This window comes from Scyliorhinus torazame, chromosome 13 (genome assembly GCF_047496885.1).
Source record: "Scyliorhinus torazame isolate Kashiwa2021f chromosome 13, sScyTor2.1, whole genome shotgun sequence".
Classification (NCBI taxonomy): domain Eukaryota; kingdom Metazoa; phylum Chordata; class Chondrichthyes; order Carcharhiniformes; family Scyliorhinidae; genus Scyliorhinus; species Scyliorhinus torazame.
In genome coordinates this window covers 159,519,500-159,540,919 of record NC_092719.1, presented here as the reverse complement: position 1 = coordinate 159,540,919, position 21,420 = coordinate 159,519,500, and the positions used below count along the sequence as shown (strand labels likewise).

The window sequence follows — 21,420 nt, the reverse complement described above, 5'->3', positions numbered from 1 at the left end:
TTCCATCGAGTACAGTCCCAGTTTACACAACCTCTCCTCGTAATCCAAACCCTTCAGCTCTGGGATTAACCTAGTGAATCTCCTCTGCACACCCTCCAGCGCCAGTACGTCCTTTCTCAGGTAAGGAGACCAAAACTGAACACAATACTCCAGGTGTGGCCTCACTAACACCTTGTACAATTGCAGCATAACCTCCCTAGTCTTAAATTCCATCCTTCTAGCAATGAAGGACAAAATTCCATTTGCCTTCTTAATCACCTGTTGCACCTGTAAACCAACTTTTTGAAACTCATGCACTAGCACACCCAGGTCTCTCTGCACAGCAGCATGTTTTAATATTTTATCATTTAAAAAAGAATCCCTTTTGCTGTTGTTCCTACCAAAATGGATAACCTCACATTTGTCAACATTGTATTCCATCTGCCAGACCCTAGCCCATTCACTTAATCTATCCAAATCCCTCTGCAGACTTCCAGTATGCTCTGCACTTTTTGCTTTACTACTCATCTTAGTGTCGTCTGCAAACTTGGACACATTGCCCTTGGTCCCCAACTCCAAATCATCTATGTAAATTGTGAACAATTGTGGGCCCAACACTGATCCCTGAGGGACACCGCCAGCTACTGTTTGCCAACCAGAGAAACACCCATTAATCCCCACTCTTTGCTTTCTATTAATTAACCAATCCTCTATCCATGCTACTACTTTACCCTTAATGCCACGCATCTTTATCTTATGGTGTGGTTGTTGCAAGGTTGGAAAACCCAGAAGAATTAGTTTCCCAAATGTTATGCCCAATTAAAATGCAGGGTACCTTTAAGTGGGATTCCTGCCCACAGGCTGGAAGTATTTGATGCTGCATATCTACTTCACAGGGCCGAAACCCACAAGACCGAGCATATGTTTGTGGAAGCGAGGGTGATTCTCATCGCTAGTGGTGGGTGAAGAGTGGGTCGTGTAGAATACTGATTGCAGGGGTGGGGGTTGAGGGCGGGGTGGGGGTTCTGGATTGGGAGGGAAGTAGGACGGTGGGAGCCTGAGAAATTGCGATTGGTGGTTCGACAATAGGGTGAAGAGTAGTTGGTGGTTGGTGGAAGTCAGGTACAGGTCGGGAGATGATTGGGGATTGGGGGTAGAGTACTAGATTGGATTGAGGATTGGCTGACTGACAGAAAGCAGAGGGTCGGGATAAATGGGTCCTTCTCTGGCTGGCGAACTGTAACTAGTGGGGTGCCGCAAGGATCAGTCCTCGGACCTTTACTGTTTATAATCTATATAAATGATCTGCAAGCAGGGACAGAGTGTAACATAGCAAAATTTGCAGATGATACTAAAATAGATGGGAAAACAGGCAGTGAAGAGGAGATACAGGCAGATATAGATAGGCTAGCAGAATGGGACAAAATTTGGCAGTTGGAGTTTAATGTGGATAAGTGTGAAATTATCCATTTTGACCGAAAAAATAGAAAGGCAAATTATTATCTAAACGGAAAGCAGATTCAAAATGCGTCTGGGTAGAGGGATCTGGGTGTCTTTGTTCATGAATCGCAGAAAGTCAGTATGCAGGTACAGCATGTAATAAAAAAGGCAAATGGAATGTTAGCATTTATTGCAAAAGGACTGGAGTAAAAAAGTGGAGAAGTGTTGTTGCAATTGTATAGGGTGTTGGTGAGACCACATCTGGAGTATTGTGTCCAGTTTTGGTCTCCTTATTTGAGGTAATGTGGTGGCTTGGAGGCAGCTCAGAGGCGGTTCTTCAGATTGATTCCGGGAATTAAAGCATTGACGTTTAAGGAGAGATTCAATAGTTTGGGCTTGTACTCGCTGGAGCTTAGAAGAATGAGGGGGGATCTGATGGAGGTATATAAAACACTAAGAAGGATTAATAAAGTAAACGTAGACCAAATGTTCCCCCTTGTGGGGCAATATAGAATGAGAGGTCACAGACATAGATTGAGAGGTGCTAGATACAAAACTGAAATGAGGAGGAAATATTTATAACAATAATAATAATAATCGCTTATTGTCACAAGTAGGCTTCAATGAAGTTACTGTGAAAAGCCCCTCGTCGCCACATTCCGGCGCCTGTTCGGGAAGGCTGGAATGGGAATTGAACCCGCACTGCTGGTCTTGTTCTGCATTACAAGCCAGCTGTCTTAGCCCACTGTGCTACTTCTCGCAGAAGGTTGTGAATTTGTGGAACTCGCTGCCCCACTCGGTGGAGTCTGAATCATAAAATGATTTCAAGAAGGAGGTAGATATATTTCTGATCTTAAAAACGGGTTAAAGGGATATGGGGAACAGGCAGGGAGGTGGATTTGAGACCAGGAATAGATCAGTCATGATCTGATTGAATGGCGGAGCAGGCTTGAAGGGGTGAATTGCTTACTTCTTTTCCTAATTCGTATGTTCCTATGATAGTCGGGGTCGGAAGCAGACAGATTGAGGGGTTTTGTTTGGGAGTGGCGGGGGGGGGGGGGGTAAACTGGGTAGTGTGTTGACCCAGAGGAAACACTTCTACTCCTCCTGGTGCTGCACAGTGGTACTGTCAAGCTGCTTACCTCGTGGATTCAGCCCCTTCGCCGCCTTTAAGCTGCCAAATTTCCCGAGGCCTGGGAAACCTGGCTGCCTGTGGTTAAAAATGGAATGATTGTTAAAATGAAGACTGCAGCCTTGCTATAATATTTAAACGACCAACCCTCTTCCCGTGAGTGGATTGGCCATCTGTCCCTCATCCCACCTCTGTTAAAATTGGAAGAGGGTGCATTGGGTTCCTATTTCAGATTTTCTGTGATGTATTTTTATCTCTGACACAACCTCAATTCACCCATTTTTGGGAGTTAAAATTAAACCCTCATGTCAGTTGCTTTTTTGCATGGGATGCTGTCATAAATGTAATGACTCCCCTTAGCACTGGTATTAGCAGCAGTAAGACATCTGCCCAGATGATGATAGAATTTATAGAATCCCTACAGAGCAGAAGGAGGCCATTTGGTCCATCGAGTTTGTACCAATCCTCTGAATGAGCACTCTACCTATGCCCATTCCCCTGGCCTATCCCTGTCACCCTGCAGATTGATCATGGCCAATCCACTTAATCTGCACATCTATGGACAGTGGGAGAAAACAGGAGAACCGAGGTGAAACCCAGGCAGACATGGGGAGAACGTGCAAACTCCACACAGTCACCCAAGGCCAGAATCAAACCCGGGTCCCTGGCACAGTAAGGCAGCAGTGCCTTCCACTGTGCCACAGTGCTATCCTAAATGTAAATGTCATCACAGTCCCAGAGGAAGATTCAGAAGGCTGAGCCTTCAGGAATGATCTCAGCTGATACCGGACTTGAACCTGCGCTGTTGGCAACGCTCTGCATCACCAACCAGCCATCTAGCCAATTGAGTTAATCGACCCCTGGCGGAGCAATATTAAGAATAGCATAGGGTTTTGGTGGAAGTTTGTACATTTAGCATACAAGATTAGGGAAATTCAGGCACAGTGATCTTTTATGCTGAAAATTGACATTACAGCGTGTTTACAATATTATGTTGATATAAGGTTTTGCAATTCCAGGTTGTATCGTCTTGTCTGTCCAACTCCCTTTTCGAGACCCTAAAACCAAAACATTCAACCAGACCTTTGGTCACCTTTCTAATATTTCCTTTTTTAGCCTTAGCATCCATATTTTGATCACTCCTTTGTAGAGCACTGTGACATGTTATTCAATGTCTACGGTACTATATAAATGCAACAGGAGGCACTGTTTTCCCAGGAAGGCAACAGAAGGCCCTTATATTGGATCACAGCAGCTTGGGTGGAGGACGCAGCGTAAGTTATCAACTGTGGGGGCCTGCCAAAGAAAGACCCAGCAGTGGAGGAAGAGTGTGAATGATCTGTTGTACTCCAGCAGAGTAAATGGAACTACCTACTCATTGCAAAGCGACACTCATTAGAGCATCAGGCAGTCTAAGTGTACGAGTGCATAGGGATGTCACACAAGAATTTGGGTTGAGTACAAAACAGCAGATGGGACATCTGTGCTGAATGTGTACCAGCTGCTCCTTGCTCTCAATCTTATATCAGTTGCAGGACATCCTTCTTCTTCATCACTTATAGGGGAGGAATCAGCAGCTGCCAAAAGCATGCATGCTTCTGAATGTCTCATGCAACCATTGGGAAGACAATAAATCCTTCTGTCTTTCTGCAAGATAAAAGTGCTCACAATGAGCTAGAGAAGGCCAAGACCTGAGGTGGCATTCTGGATATTAGTGTCCTCTTATGAGGCGCGGGTTGCCAAGATAGCCCGGCAGGAGCACGACTGTGCCTGTGTTGAAGGTGAGATAAGATCCCTCAGGAAGCCAGTGAAGATATCAACAGTCTGCAATTGTCACCTGTGCCTACAGGGGAACACATTACTTTAATAGAGGAGGTTCTTAGGTATTCACTAAATCTTTCTTTTCTCCATTCAAGGTACCAGCAAAAAAAGAGGGAGGCTAATAATGGAGACCAGCCACAGCTCCCTCTCCAACCATGTCTGAGAATAATGCCTCAAAAGATGCAGTATCACAGCATTCACCTGCATCCTCCACCAGCACCGATACAGTCACATGGATGAGTGCACGGTCTAGAGTAGGTTCCTGGCCACTATCTGGTGGGCACATCACTCACATGTGTCATGCGAGAGTGCCTTTAAAAACTGGATGTTTAAGCAATGTACCTTGAAGAAAACAGTGATGTCATAGAGTGGGTGGAGCTCAGCTCAGGTCAGCCATTTTGCAGGTTTTTAGTTTCAGTTTAAAAGCAGTGTCTGTGTGTTTCCAGAGAGCTGCAAGTTTTGCAGTTTGGTTTTGCTGAGAGCAGCTAAAAGTGTCTGGCTGGTTTTGCTGAGAGCAGTTTAAAAGTAGAAAGCCAGTTTGCGACAGTCTCTGCCATTCTACAGAAAAAATATATATCCTTTAACCTGATGTGATTCTGTTTAAAGGTGTTAAGTCTCTTGGAAGTTTGAAGGAACATTTTCAGGAATTATTTACTGTTGCAATACTTTCGGAGTTATCTTTGAAGTAAGGGGTGTTAAGAGATCCAATGTTTATTTAAGATGTTAAGTTGAGTTCATGGAACAAACAGTGTTTTGTGTTTAAAAACCCACATGTCCATAATTGTAATCCCACACCTAGGGAAAAAGCCGTGTGCTCGGAAAGGCAACAAATCCATTAAAGGGAGAGGTTGGTTGAACTCCATGATACATTTTGGGGTTCTGAAAAGCTTCGCCCATAACACATGGGTCCACAGCTCACGGAGAAAGCGACAGCAAAGGTCTTGGATGATGGACTTCCGGTGGCGGCCATGGTGCAAATAGTCGCAGACAGGGCAGCTCCTGCTTGAAGGCATAGAAAAGAGCCCTTCTTACCCAAAATCGGGTGTAACTTCGATGGAAAAGTATAACTGAAGGTCGGAGGAGAAGTTTCCCCCCAGGAGTGGTATGTCTGCTGGTTATCAAACCTGGCAGAAAAAGGTGAAAGACCTGGCCAAGGAGTTGGAAGGGACCTGTGGCACAGCAGCCAGTGGAAGGATGGCTGAGGGGGAAAGGCTTGTGCAAGTAGCAAAGCCCCAAATTGGACAGTTGATGGCCTTCATCAAGGAAGAGTTCCACCAGCAGAGGAAGGAGATGCAGCAGGATTGCTGGAAGGCCATCGAAGGGGCTGTGGCACCCCTGAAGGGATCGATGGAGAGGGTGAAGAAATGTTTGGATGCACAGGGATTGCAGATCCGAGAGATTGAGAGGGTGATGTCAGACCACAGTGACCGGGTAGTGGCATTGGAGGCAGAGGGGGGGCTCTTAGGAGACCTTTGCAAGACGTTGAGAGCAAAGGTGGAGGAGCAGGAAAATAGGTCGAAGGCAGAATCTGCGGATAGTGGGCTTGCCTGAAGGAGTGGAAGGTCCGAGTGCCACGAGATACGCTTCGAGGATGCTGGTGGGCTGGTGACGGAGGGGGTGCTGGACAAGACCCCTGAGGTGGACAGCCTAGAGCAGGGGAGCCGTCGCTGATGGTCATCATGACGTTCCACAGGTTTGTGGAGAAAGAGACGATTCTGCAGTGGGCCGGGGAGAAACGCAACTGCGAATGGGAGGGGAACAATGTCAGCGACATTGGAGCTGAGCTGGCAAAACAGCATGCGAGGTTCAACATGGCCAAGGCGGTGCTGTATCGACAGCGGGGCGAGGGAGGTTGATGCGATGAGGCAAGTTTGTAGAAGAAACAGGGTCAGGAGTGGAGAAAGGGTGCCATCTTGGATGGGCCAGATACAGGCTGAAATTAATGGGGGTAGAGCTGAAAGGTGAGGATAATGGACGGTAGAGGGGAATGAAGGTATACGGATGTTCACGAGGGCTCAATGCACCAGTGAAGAGATCGCGGGTCTTTGCGCACCTAAGGAGTTTAAAAGCGGATGTGGTCTTTCTGCAGGAGACGCACCTCCGAGTGAAGGACCAGGTTAGGCTGAGGAAGGGATGGGTGGGTCAGGTTTTCCACTTGGAGTTTGATTCAAAGTCGCAGGGGGTGGCAATTTTGATGAGTAAGAAAACGGGGTGTGTGAGCGCAAAGGAAGTGAGGGACCCAGGTGGGTGATATGTGATGGTGAGTGGAGTATTAGAAGGGACGCCGGTGGTATTGGTAAATGTGTATACGCTGAATTGGGACAACATAGGTTTTATGAGGGGATTGCTGGCAGCGATCCTGGACTTGGCCACGCACCAGTTGATTATGGGAGGAGATTTTAGTTGTGTCTTAGAGCTGAGAGTAGACAGGTCGAGCCCCAGGTCAATGGGTAGAATACGAATAGCAAAGGAGCTGGGCGGGTTTATGGAAAAGATGGGTATGGCGGACCTGTGCCGCTTCAAGAACGCAGGGGTCCTTTTTCTCACGTGTATATGGTGTATTCAAAAATTGACTTTTTTGTGGTGAGCCGGGAGTTTTTGGTTGGGGTGGAGGGGTAGAATACGCGGAGATAGTAATCTCGGACAATGCGCCCATGGGCTGGAGATTCGGCTTAGATCAGGACAGGAGTAGGGGCCAGGGTGGAGGCTCGATTTGGGGTTGTTGGCAGATAGAGGGTTTTGTGATGAAATGCGGGCTGTGATTAAAAATTATGTAGAATTGAACCAAAACAGGGAGGTGTCAGTGGCCACAATTTGGGAAGCACTAAAAGCGGTGGTCCAAGGGGAGATTATCTCATTCAAGGCACATGCGGATAGGGAAAGGAGGGAAGAATATGAATAGTTAATGAATGAAATAGTGGAGGTATATAGGGAGTACTCGAGGGTGCCCACCAGGGAGGGATGGGCGAGGAGGAAAAAATTATAGGGGCAATTTGATAGGTTGACAACGTAGAGGTCGGTAGGACAGCTGCGAGGGGCAAAAGGGGTGCAGTACGAATACGGGGAGAAGGCGAGTCGAATGTTAGCACGTCAGCAACAGAGGCAGGCTGTGTCCAGGGAAAAATTGAAGATACAGACTGGGCCAGGGGATGTGGTGTCGAAGCCAGGGAAGATAAACGAGGTGTTTAGGGTTTACTATAAGGAGCTGTACAGGGTGGACCCAGGGGGTGAAGAGGGGGACAGGGGACGGTTCTTAGACGAACTGGAGTTTCCACAGTTGGAAGAAAAGAAGCAGGCACTAGAGGAGCCCCTGGGCTGAGGGAGGTATTGGATTGTTTAAGAGGTATGAAGTTGGGGCCCAATGGTTACCCGGCGGAAATCTATAAGGAGTTCGCGATAGACCTGACACCACATGTCTTGGGGAGTTTAATGAGGCTTTGGAGAAGGGGGAGCTACCAGAGATGATGATGCAAGCAACGATCATATTAATACTGAAAAAGGGGAAGGACCCATTGGAATGTGGGTCGTATAGGTCCATATCGCTGTTAAATACAGATGTGAAAGTACTGGCTAAGTTGGTGGTGGGAAGGATGGAAGGTTGTGTCCCAGGGGTGGTTGTGAAGGACCAAACAGGCTTCGTAAAGGGCAGGCAGCTTTCTAGTAATATAAGGAGGCTATTAAAGGTGATTATGACACTGTCGAGAGCCCAGGTGCCGGAGGTAGTGGCGTCCATAGACGCGGAGAAGGCATTCGACTGGGTGGAGTGGCGGTACTTATTTGAGGTCCTGGAAAGGTTCGGGTTTGGGACGATGTTTGTGGTATGGGTGCGCCTGTTAGGTGTGGCACCGATGGCGAGTGTGCAGTTCATGGAACTTTAAACTGCACAGTGGAACAAGGCAGGGGTGCCCCCTGTCGCCGCTGCTATTTGCACGGGTATACAGCCTCTGGCAATGGCTCGTAGAGGGTCAGCAGAGTGGCGATGGATTACAAGGGGACGGAGGGAGCATCAGGTGTAGCTGTATGCAGACAACCTACTATTGTATGTTTCAGACCTGCTGGAGAGCATGAAGAGGTCCATGGGCCTGTTGGTGAAGTTTGGGGCGTTCTCAGGATATAAGTTAAATGTAGGGAAAAGCAAAGTGTTCCCGGTGAAAGTGTATGGTGGGAGACCTAGAACTGACACTGAGTCACTGCAGGTGAGTCCACTACACAGGGCAGTGGGTGGACTCCAAAGTAACTTAGAAACCTTTCAACATGGTAAAGATGTAAAGATACGTGGGTTTCCTATGGATCAGTGGCGACTGGGGAGCAAAACATGAACCTTGCTGGTCAATCTGCACGAAGTAGTTATGTCGAGGCATTAAATGATGTATCTGGTTCTGTCTGAAAGAGCTCTCTGCCAGATAGGACCCTCTTTGGGAGCCGGTGTGAGGGTGACATGAACACATCCCTGCCTGAGGTTAGATCTGATATTGCTTCCAACTTGCCATGCACATGGACTTTGTGAGGGCATGGATAACATTACAATTCACAGGAGAACAGAGTGCTGTTCAGGGTCTGATGTATGCATTTAGCGCCAGGGCTCTATATTAGCACAGTTTGGCATGTGCAAAGGATCAAACCACCAGCAGGGAAGATGTTAAACACTGTAATTTAATATAGCTCTCAAAAATCAAGTTATATTAGAGCTAAGTATATTGTCTGTAACGAAAAAGGAGCTGGGGTCTGCCAGCCTGCAGAAGATAGAAAACCAAATAGTAACGGAAATATCTTGGTAGCTTACTCTGCCTGGAATCTGTTGGCTATCAGATTGTCACAGGCCTGTCTACAGCGCCATACCCCTCAAATGGCCTCTGTATGTGATTTGGCGACATGTTGGCCGGCATCAGCTCCATCCCCTTCCCCATCCTCATAGTCAGCAGAGACATCGCTGTCCTCCATGTCAACTTCAGCAACAAGGTTGAGCACAAGGTTGTGCAGCTTGTAGCACACAATGATCTATGGCTAGTATTGGAGAGCCCCACTTGAGTGGTCTAAACATCTGAACCTCATCTTTAGAAAGCCTATTTTGTTCCCAAGGAGCCAGCTCCGCAATCAAAGACCGCAAGGTCTTTCAAAAACATGTGGCAACTGGGAATGGGTCAGAATGTCTGCATCGTGAGAGCTCCCTGGCCACTGAGCACAAATGTGCAGAATTTGCCTTCTGTGATCAGATAACAGCTTCATTTTCAAAGAGTGGAAATATTTCCTATTGAGGAATGTGGTTGGCTGTTGCGAGGGATCCCGCGAGGCTACATATATGCAGTCAATAGCCACTTGCACTTGTGGGAAACCTGGGATTACTGTAAACCCCAATGCTTTTGCAGCCTGACTTTCAGAATTCAAGTGGAATTAGACAGATTGATGCATTCTTCTCAAAAGGGCATCTGTCACCCATTAGATGCACTTGTGTCGCTGACTGGATAGTGCCACATCGGTCCCCAGTGGAGCTCTGGAAGGAACCACTGGCGAAGAAATTAAAAGCAGCAGTGACCTTTAATGCCACATCATGGGATTGCCTCCAAGTCCTTGTGGCCGCAGGTCACTGTGGAGAAGTTGCCAGATGTGTGCAACCGCATTCTGGGACATTCTAAGGCTCCTCTGGCTTTGCCTATCACTCATCTTTAGATAGCTGCCTGTGATGTACCCATGGTTGGGTCAATGCTTGCTGTTACAGTGGACCCTGGTCATCAGCAACTTGATTATCCTGAGGCCTCTTGATGCTCAGGACTTTGCTCCTTATGGCCCTGTGCCAGAAGGGTCCTCTGGATGAGAGCCCAGAACCTGCATTACTAAGGCCTCAGTGGGTCTGTGAACAAATTGAAGTAATAAACCTAGTGAACATGATCTTTACAAGTTTACCTCCATCTCAGAACCACCAAGCCAGTGCTAAAGCCTGTTCCTGGTTCCCATCTTGATGTGGCCTCATTCCTGGGATGAGGGACTTATAAAGAAAGGTTGAACAGGTTGAACCTACATCCATTGGAGTTTAGAAGAATAAGAGGTGATCTTACTGAAATATAAGATCCTGGTGGATTTGATAGGGTAAATACTGGGAAGATGTTTGCACTTGTTGTAGAGATTAAAAGCAAGGTCACAATTTAAGAATAAGGTGTCTATTGTTTAAGACGGAGGAGAGGAGAATCTTTTTCTTTCAAAGGATCATTACTATGCAGAATTATCTTCCTCAGAAGGCAGTGGAGCCTGGGCCTTTGAATTTATTCAAGGCAGAGTTAGATAGATTCCTGATAGACAAGGGAGTCAAGGGTTATGGGAGAAGATGGCAAAGAAGAGTTGAGAATACAACCAGATCAGCCATAATCTTTTTGAAGGGCTGAATGGCTTTCTCCTGCTCCTATGTTCCTATTCCCATCCCACCTCTTCCAGTTAAAGGACATCCTGGAGGACTAGAGAACACTGTTCCTCTCATTCACACATGACTGAGCAAATTACGTCCCCCTGTCCGCTGAGCTTCGCACTGCTGGCAGAACCGCAAGGTCCCGCCCAACATGCTATACATCTCTCCTAAATTGTAGATACGGACACTAATGAGACTAACGTTTCACAAAAGGATTTAAAAGGTGTTTGGATTATTCAGAGGACGAAAGACCTCGCTCATATTTTTCCCAGGGAATTGATTCTATTGTGATAGACCAATTGCATATTGTAGCTTATTTTCCAAATGATTAACATCTTATCTGTCCTCCGGGTCCTTGGTTAGCTCTCACATTGCGAGGGAAGTGGAAAAGGTCGCAGCTTTCGTGACATGAAAGCCACTTGACTGTTATTCACTTCCATCATCACTTAGTGATATTTTAAAACCATTACATTGATCAAACTTATCAACTCTAGATTTAGCTTACAATTAAATACTCGCCTTTCAATCACATCCCTCAGCTACTTCAGCATGATTTTCTTATGATTGGTCTTTAATGACCCCCAATTTGACTTTTATTTTGTTTTAATAGTGTTTGTTATTTGCGTTTGGTGGATAGGAATGCTAAATAAGTTTTCCAACTGAGTACTCACAGCAAAGAGTTTCATGTTTTGGGATACAAAACAGGATTTAGAGCTTGTAGGTTTGGACACCCAATGGACATGATAGATGACCACTTTCCATTAGGATTAGCCATTAGAAAACTATGGGATGGGATTTCATTTCTGGGGTCAGGAGCCCAAAGTCACGTTCATTTCTAGGTTGCAAACCTGATCTGCTTTGCAACGCAGATGTGTTGCTATTTTAATTAGAAATCCACTTAATTAGCAGTGTCGCATGCACATTCCAAATGACAGCAGCGGGTGTGGGAAGAAGGTGAGGCGCAAGAAGCAATGGGCCCGACATAAATGGAGAGCAGTAGCTATTGTTATGGTCGCCATTCACCTGGAAGGAATGAAGGAAAGAGCTGAGCAGATGGCAGTTGGGTCGCGAGGGCTGCCTCTGTTTTTCTGACACCTGACTAGATGTGCTTCTAGAAGGGGTGATTTTATGGAGAAACATCCTTTTCCTTGCCAGAAGCACGAGAATACCTGTGACGGAGACCAAAAAGGTATAGCTGGAGGTGGCCCATGAAGTCACCAGCAGAGGAGTGGTGAGGAGGAAATGATTCCAGTGCAGAAAATGTTTCAATGACTTGCTCACGTTTGACAAGGCAAGTTCAAAGATAGACCCTGATGGCATTCCTCCTGGTCAGCAGTGACTAGAATGCAAAGAAGAAGGGCATGTTGAGGCAACAAAGCACTCTACTGACCACAGCAGCATTGATGACCCATAAGCATAGTTTGTTATGGTTATATTAATGGACTATAGGCTGTGGCAAAGATTGCGAATGAAAAGCTACATGCGGTAAGACAGGGAAGCATTTTCCTTCAGCTTACTGGCCAAATGGAAGAATAATGCTCGGCACACAGAGAGAGAGGGAAGTTTGGGTGGTGTGGTCTCACAGCTCATGGCACTAACACATTGAAGATGCAAGTCATGTGGGAAATGGAAACGTTTGGAGTGGATCTTAACGCGAACGGGTCTTCACACTGAAAATTTGACAGAAGGAGGCACACAGATCCATTCCCCTCCTTCCAGCTGCAGTTATTCAAAGAAATGGGATTGGCATGTTGACGCCACTCCCTGCCCGAAATGTCATCAGCTATGCAGTTAGTTACAGTATACCTGCAGGAAACAGACACGTTAACTACTTCCCTTAGATATAAATTATTAGCTCCATTTTTTAAAAAACAATTTACCTTTCAGTTGCTTTTTTTTCTGCTGATGATACGGTTCCTGGGATTTAGGACATAGATAATGGAAAGCTACACTGGTAGCTGGAATTCCTGCCCTGCCGGACATTTGGTAGTGGAGCTGAGTGCGAAGAATTTCAGTTTCCAAAAGAAAAGGACTTTGGCCAATATTTTGCCTTATTTACTAGCTCTTCTATTGGTGGCACAATGGTATTGTCACTGGACTCGTAATCCAGCAACCCAGGGAATGCGGGTTCAAATCCCACCATGGTTCATTGTGAAATTTGAATTCAATGCAAATCTGGAATTAAAACTCTAATGGTGACCATGAATCATTGTTGAATGTCGAAAAGTCCCAGTTGGTTCACTAATGTCCTTTAGGGAAGGAGATCTGCCGTCCTTACCTGGTTTGGCCTACATGTAACTCCAGATCCATTGCAGGGTGGTTGACTTTCAAAAGTTCTCTAAAATGTCGGGTAGTTAGGATGGGCAACAAATGCTGGCCCAGCCAGTGATGCCCACATCCCGTGAATGAATTTAAAACAAAATTTGAGAAGAAAACATTATGAGACATTAACATTAATGGAATAAAGTATTGGTGTTTGAGGTTGTGATTATATAACATTACTGGCCGGGGACTCGCAGTTGTGGGATACGCGTCAACAATAATCACATTAAATTTGAGAAATTACTTAAAAAAATAAATACCTGAGCTAAAGCAATTGTACATGTAGTCCTGTTCCTGAATATGGGATGCATTTGCCACAATAACCTCCACATTTCCCAGTCACTTTGGCGCCATTCTGTGGATGGAATGGAATTTACATCATTGTGACTGATGAATAATAAATTAATCCACTGATGTCTAAAGAAGTTAATACATTTCTTTAAATCTACAGTATGAAACAGCTTGCCAATATAACTGCTTTCTCCAATATATACAGATGATATTGATTTTAATAATGCTTGGGAGATTACTTCATATGTAATCGACCTAAAATATAACATACAGAGGTACCTGTCAGTTTCAATGAAAATGATCATGTGACATTCTTCGACCACCCATTTGATGAATGCCACATTTGGTTTGTGCATACTGATAAGAAAATACATAATAATTTAGGAATGTGAACAAAGATACCAATGAAGTATCCACTTAAAAAATATCATCATCTGATCTTAAGAACATACGAATGAGTCAAAACCAGGGAGCTGGATTCTCCGTGACTCCACGCTGAAACTGCGAAACGCGATTGGCCGGAGAATCGGCTCCGACACAGAAATCGAGCTTGATGCCGGTTTTGCTCCGATTCGGAATTCTCCAACCACCCAACTCAACGAAATCGTGGTACCCGCAGCGCGGCCCGGAAGTACAGTACGCATCTCATTATCTGCCCTGACGACCGATTCTCTGGGGCCTCAGCGATTCTGTGCCTCAGATGGGTGGATTTCCCGACGGCATGTTTCCAACCACCTTTCAAAAATCGTGAGGCCGGCATGCTGGCTGAGGCAGCTGCGAGAGGATGTAGGAGGTGGCATGGGGGGGGACGGCGAGCTCCCGTATCGGTCGCCAGCCATGCTTTCGGTGGGGGGAGGGGGCCCTGCCAGGGCTGGGGATGGGGAAGGGGGTGGGGGGAAAGAGGCCGAGCAGCCAGGGAGCTCCCGACAGGACAGGGCTGTGCCCACGCACCGAGCGCCAATCCGGTGGCCATCTTGTTGGCCACCCACCCCGTCCCTGGGTGGACGCCAAGAAAACGTCCGTAAGGCCAGCTCCCTCCCCACTCCCCGGCCACCCCACTCAACCAGCGACACCCACCGGGGGACCACCCAGGGCCACACCAACGGCAGCACCCAGGGCCACACTGATGGCAGCCCCCAGTGAGGGCAGTGCCATCAAACGGTGGCCCTGGCTGTTGGGATGGGCGCCAGGACCATGAGCAGTGATGAGGCCGGGGTGCGGGGTTGGGGGACATGTGTGGTTGCGGCGCGCGGTGACAACCGGGTCCACCATGTAGCCCATGGTACCTGGTTGTGCACAGGGGTATGCGCCATGATAACATGTTTTCACTCACCCCCTGCAGATAATCATGTTTGGTCAGCAACCAATGATGTTGGCTGTCATGGCGGCGGCCCCTGCACTGCATGCAGCCCTGTGGCAGCGTGAGCGGTCCAGAGAGGAGGCGCAGGCTGCAGCAGAGGAGCGGGCTGCAGAGGGGCAGGTGCCAGCCAATCAGGCTGGAGGGCCGGCCTCCCAACAGGATGAGGAGGAGGTGGTGCCAAGGAGGTGCCGGATGAGGGCACACCTATACCACAACCACATGTCTTTTGAGGAACTCCTGGATCGGGCATGCAGGAGGAGACTGCGGATGAGCCAGGAGACAGTTAGACACATCTGCCACATGGTGGCACACCTGACACAGCGTGGGAATGGGGGAGGACACTCACTACAGGTGGCCCTCAACTTCTATGCGACAGGGTCTTTCCAGTCGGTGAGTGGGGACCTGCCCGGGATTTCACAGTCATCAGCATGTGACCACCAGATGAGGATCCTGCACGTCTGCGCCCGGTACCTGGGCAGTGTACATGATTCGTTCATTTTGGTACAATCTGTGATCCCTGACATATTTGAGGGACCCCCCCCCACCCGACTGCGGGGCTGGTTGCTGGTTGACAGGGGTTACCCGTTGTGGTCGTGGCTGATGACGCCTATACGGAGGCCACAGACCGATGCGGAGACCAGCTACAATGATGCCCATTGTGTGACCAGGGGTGTGGTTGAGAGGTGTTTCGGGGTGCTGAAGATGCGCTTCAGGTGCCTGGACTGCTCTGGAGTGGCCCTCAGTACGTGGCAAGGAGGGTTGGACGCATCGTTGTGGTCTGCTGCATCCTCCACAATATAGCCCAGCAGAGGTGGATGAGGAGCAAGGGCATGCTTCGTCAGACGAGGGAGAGGGGGACAATGAGTGGGACATGGGGACTGGCCAGGCATGGGAGGCCGCACAACAGTACTGCCAGGGCCAACGAGCACGGGACACATTAATCGACAAATCTTTCACCAACTAGGGGGGAGGGCGGTTGCTGGGCAGGGGCACCGACACCACAATACCACACCCCCTCATCACCGAACACTCTCACCTCCCACCACCGAACACCCTCACCACCCACAACCAACCACCTTCAACCCCCACACCACCAAACCACCCACATGCGCACTCCCCTCCGTTATATATACTTGCGGCACAACGAGCTGCGGGCACTGGCTTGGCAGTGACAGCGGGTCTGGTCCATGGGACGGAGGATGATGACAGCCCACTCTGCGATGAGCTCCATGATCCACATCATTAGACAATGTCTGACTCATGCCCACAGTATCACCTTCCACCTGGGTGATCACTGCATGTGAGCTGGCCCGTTCATCACAGGGTCCTATTGAATCCCTGGGGACGGAGTGATGGGGACTCGGAGGTGGGGGGGGGGGGAAGAGAGGGGCTGCACGGCCCACCCACTGGGCCTCACTCGTCCACCACCCCACACTCCCAGCGGCCATTATTGACCGCCCTACCCCCACACCCATCAGACAGAGCACAGAGGCAGGTATCAACGGTGTGAACATGAGTTTATTGTGAACAATAATATACAGTCTGTGCCCTAGCCCCTATATCTAAGCTGTGACCTGCCACCGTGCCAACTTAATTGGTGTCTAACTTTCTGGCCTTACGGGCCCTAACACTACACCTAAGTGGTTCCCCAGACAGTAGAGCAGGAGTGGAGGCAGACTGCAGTGACTCCTGCCCTGTGATGAGGGTCCCCGTTGGCGCATGGCTCCTGGGGTGGCTCGACCTGGATTTGTTGCTGCCCTGTTCTGCCTGATGCCCACCAGATGCACCAGGGACAAGAGGTGCTCGGAGTCCGAGGTGCTGTGATGTTCTGGGTCCTCCCATGCAGGAGTCACCAGCACGCGCCCCAGCACCCCGTCCTCCCTTGGGGTGCACAATGGCCCCCGGGCTTCTCCATGGGATGGGAGTGCGAGTGGAGCCATCCCACCCAGGTCCCCCCGACACCTGGCCCTACCAGTCCTGGATGCCCGCTCTGGTATTGACAAGGACTGAACGTTAGCGACAATAGGGCACTGGGAGTGGGCCACCTCCCTCAGGGACTGGACCACCTCCCTCTGTGTCTGTGCGACACCGGCCAGCACCTGGGCAATGCCGCCGATGCTCTCACCAATGGCCTGCTGTGACTGGGCCATCACCTGGGCAATGCCGCCGATGCTCTCACCAATGGCCTGCTGTGACTGGGCCATCACCTGGGCAATGCCACCAATGCTCTCAGACATGGCCTGCTGTGACTGGGCCATACTGAGGATCGCTGCTGCAACCTCCAGGTGGCTCCGACAGATGGTTGCCTGTGAGTGGGCAGCTCTGTCCTGGGCGCCGGCTCCCACCTGCACAGAATGCCCCACGCCTTGCACACGTTGACCCATGTCCGACACCATCACCCTCATCGCGGACGCCACCCATGCGGTTTCGGCCTGGGTGGCATGCATGACCGGCACAACTCCCTGCTCCTGTATTCAAATGGACTCCACACCTGAGTCTGCAGGTGCTGGAGGCCGGCTGTCATCTCGTCCTCTAGTACCTTGGTCTTTGACTGCATTTCCATTGTGGGTGGGACTGGATCTTCCAGAAGCCCGGGACTCGTCTGGGCGTCAGCTGGTTGCTGGGTCCGCCCTGCCCTCCTACCGTCCGGCCCCTCAGCTGCTCCTCCACCTCCACCTGCAGTACCGGAACAGCTGTGTGGTGCGCACCAGTGCTGTGATATTCCGGGACCTCCCATGCAGGAGTCACCAGCATGCGCCCCAGCACCCCGTCCTCCCTCGGGGTGCACAATGGCCCCCGGGCTTCTCCATGGGATGGGAGTGCGAGTGGAGCCATCCCACCCAGGTCCCCCTGACACCTGGTGCTGCCAGTCCTGGATGCCCGCTCTGGTATTGACAAGGATTGAACGTTAGTGACAATAGGGCACTGGGAGTGGCTCCTTCAGGGACTGGACCACCTCCCTCTGTCATGATATACAGACACACACATAATGATATACAGACAAGCAGCTAATGGACACAGAGAACAGGACATGACCAATAAGCAGGCAGGACACTCAGGGGTGGGATCTGACTATAAAAGACACGAGGCACTCATACTCCACTTCTTTCCACTGATGAACATCTAAAGAGTCAGTCAAGGGTGTTGTTACAATCTCACACCTCCACCACGTGGCTAAGAGCTAGTCTGGTTCAGTCAGACAGAGTAACCGCACTTAAGTTAGCAGAGAGTCGAACTCACAGAGAACTGTGGAAAATGTGCTATTAGTTCAATAAACCTGATTGAACTAACTTCAAGGTCTGGAGTATCTTTCTGATCTAAGCTGCATTCAGTTGCAGCCAGTGTTAGACCAGTGTACCTAACACGACATGTCCCAGAAGCCTCTTCACTAATTTGCCCAACCGAGGTGGCAGTTTCTGAGATGGTGGACAGTGTAGGAGATAACTATGATGGAAAGTCAGTGTCCTCCTTCGACCCGAACTCCGGGCCCATCTGGGTCGTGGTGTCCTGGATTGTCTCAGGCAGAGGGCTGGTGTTCCAGCTGTTCAACCTGTTGGTGCTCGGATGTGTGGGGGGCACTGGCCCTGGCACTCGCTGGGGGCAGGGGGCCCCGGATTGCCGGGCCCATCCCCGGCTGGTCCTGTAAGACAGCCGGAAGGGAGTGAGGCGTGAGGTGGTGAGGGCTGGGGTAAGGGTGTGAGGAGTGTGGGCTGAGGGGTGTGGGGTGAGGGTATGGGGTATGGGGTGAGGGGTGGCTGGGGTGTGGGGTGAGGGGGAGGTTGGGGTGTGTGGTGAGGGAGGTTAGGGTGAGGGGGGGTGAGGGCTGAGGGTGAGGGCGGCGTGGGGGGGGGCACACATTTGTCGTGAGGACCCCCAACCAGTCAGGGGGGGTCTTACTTTGTGGCGCATCGCCAACCTCCCTCTCCTCTGGTACACCGACAATGTTTAGTGCCCTCTGCTCGGGCATGGTGAGGGAACGCACGGCTGGTGGTCCCCCTCCGGTCTTATCCCACTCCCGGTGGTTGTGTGCAGCCTTGTTCTGGGAGGGCAAACACAAACAGCAAGTGTTACACGGCCCGACGCATGCAGCCCAGGGGTTGGGTATCTGATGACATCAGTGGCCAGGGCACCCTAGTGTGTGTGGGGGGTAGGGGGGGTTAGTGCCAGGGGCACAGCGCTGAGTATACACCCTGGCTGCCCTGAGGAGGTCGCGCAGTTTTTTTCTGCACTGGTCTCCTTTCTGGGCCACCACCCCGACGGCGCTGACGCCGGATCCCACCTCCGTCCAGGCATGGCGAACTATGGTGCCTGCTGACCTCTGTCCCGGCCCGGGGTACAGTATCAGCCTCCTCTCCTCCTCCGAGTCAAGGAGGGTCTCCAGTTTGGCTTCCCGGAACGTGGCGCTGCTCTCCTTGTGGCCATGTTGGCTGCGACGCTTGTGCGTGTGAGGAGGAGAATGGTTTATGTGCAGCTGTGGCGGGGCGTCAATCACGGACCTGGTGAATCGGCCGCCAGTCCGTTAACAGCGTGTTGTGTTTCCTGATACGCCCGTGCTAGCCCCTTTGCAGTCTGTGAATAGCTTCACCTGTGGACCCGATCATGCTGTCGTGAAACTCCACCGTTTTCACGATAGCGTCAACACTTAGGGTGGGATTCTCCGACCCCCCGTCGGGTCGGAGAATCGTCGGGGGGCGGCGTGAATCATGCCCCGCCGCTTCAATGCTGCCCGAGATATTCTCCGGCAGCCAAAACTTCACGCTGATGGGAATCACGCCGCGCGCCTCACAGAATAGCGAGGGCCGGCGCGATGCTATGGGCCCCGGGGCTGTGCCAATTCTCCGAGCCGGATGGGCTGAAGACCCGCCGGCGTGACCACAGGTCACACTGGCGTAAATCAAACAACCTTTTTTATGGTGGTTGACGCCGGTCAACGCGGAGGTAGCGGTCGGGGTAGGGCGGCCGCCGGAGAAGTGATAGCACGGCCGTAGGTCGGGGAGGGGGGGGTCACGGGTGCCAGTGGAGGGTGCGTGCCGGTGATCGTGCTTGGTGCCGGGAGTGGGGGGGTGAGTGCCGGGGGGGGAGGGTGAGTGCCGGGGGGAGGAGGGGGAGTGCCGGGGAGGGGGAGTGTCGGGGAGAGGGGCCTGGGGAGGGTGAGTGCCGGGAGGGTGAGTGCCGGGGAGGGTGAGTGCCGGGGAGCGGGGGGCTGGGGAGGGGGAGGGTTGGGGAGAGGGAGTGCCGGGGGGGGGGGGGGTGGGGGGTGGGCTGCCTGGCCAGGTGGCAACAGTCACGACCATGCAGCCCATGGCACCTGGCTGCGGAGGGGGGTATGTACAATGATGATATGTCGTCTAACCCCCATCCCCTGCAAACCGTAATGTTTGGGCATCACCCAGCGATGTTGGCCGCCGTGGAGGGGGCCGCAATTCTACATGTTGCCCTGGGGGACCTGGAGCAGGAGCGTGCCAGGGAGGTGGCGGAGGCTGCCGCAGAGGAGAATGCCGCAGAGAGGCAGGTGGCAGCCGCCCAGACTGGAGGGCCCCCCACCCGACAGGACGAAGAGGAGGAGGAGGAGGTGCCACGGCGCCGGAGACGCCCGATGAGGCCCCTTGTGTACTGGCGCCGCACGTCGTACCAGGACCTCACGGACCGGGCATGCAGGAGGCGACTCAGGATGAGCAGGGAAACCGTCGTTCATATCTGCCACCTGATGACACACCTGGCACCGCGTGGCACTGGGGGAGGACACCCTCTCCCGGTGGCCGTCACTTACCTTCCGGGAGCTGAGAGGAGCGGACCTGCGCGGGACACTGCTGCAGGGGAGAGGATAAAGGATGTGCCAGGCTCGAGGCCTTCACTTACCTTCCGGGAGCAGAGAGGAGTGGACCTTCGCGGGACACTGCTGCGGGGGAGAGGATAAAGGCAGTGCCAGGCTCAGGGCTGAGCAGAGAGGAGCGGACCTGCACGGGACACCGCTGCAGGGGAGAGGATAAAGGCAGTGCCAGGCTCAGGGCTGAGCAGAGAGGAGTGGAGTCTATTTCAAATTGAAAAAAAAACGGTAAAGTGACGTCACAGGAGACTGTAACCTGATTGCCTGAACGGCAGACTGGGCTAAATTTGAATATTTGTGGAGCTACTAGTTTTAATTTGATTTAAATTGCTATTTTTAAGTTGATTTGAATTACTATTTTTAAAAATTTGACTTAGATTACTATTTTTAGGTTGATTTGAATTACTATTTTTTAATTTTTAAATCTCACTTAATTAACTATTTTGGGTTGTTTTAAATTACTATTTTTAAGTTGAGTTAAATAAGTTTTAAAATTTTAATTAAAATTTAAATAACTATTGAATTTGTTGTCAGATCAAGCAAGATAAATACTCAAGGATAAAGCTAATTAAGTAGTATACAGGAGATTGGATATAATCTGACACAAAAACATCTTTCTGAAGTTTAATTTCAAAAATTTAATTTAAAGGAATAAATCACGGCAGGACAGCTCCAAGGCGTGGTCTGCTCCTCTTGCTCCATGTTGCAGACAGGAAGGGAATGGGTGACCACTAGACAGAGCAAGAGGTAGTGCAGGAGTCTCCTGTGGCCATTCCCCTGCAGAACAGATATACCGCGTTGGATACTGTTGAGGGGAATGGCCTCTCAGGGGAAAACAGCAACAACCAAAC

General features: G+C 50.4%; 1 protein-coding gene across 6 annotated transcripts in view; it reads right to left on the bottom strand.

Annotated features, from left to right (window-relative positions):
- Positions 1–21,420, bottom strand: part of adamts9 (ADAM metallopeptidase with thrombospondin type 1 motif, 9) — a 489,710-nt gene that overhangs the window by 22,976 nt on the left and 445,314 nt on the right. For 4 of the 6 annotated variants that reach the window (XM_072472332.1, XM_072472334.1, XM_072472335.1 and 1 more), the window contains one exon: positions 13,352–13,446. In XM_072472332.1, the coding sequence (XP_072328433.1) occupies positions 13,357–13,446 (90 nt within the window). In that variant the 3' untranslated portion in view covers positions 13,352–13,356. Of the gene's footprint in view, positions 1–2,561; positions 2,630–13,351; positions 13,447–21,420 lie in introns of all 6 variants that reach the window. The other 2 variants (XR_011934150.1, XR_011934151.1) reach the window with 1 other exon arrangement.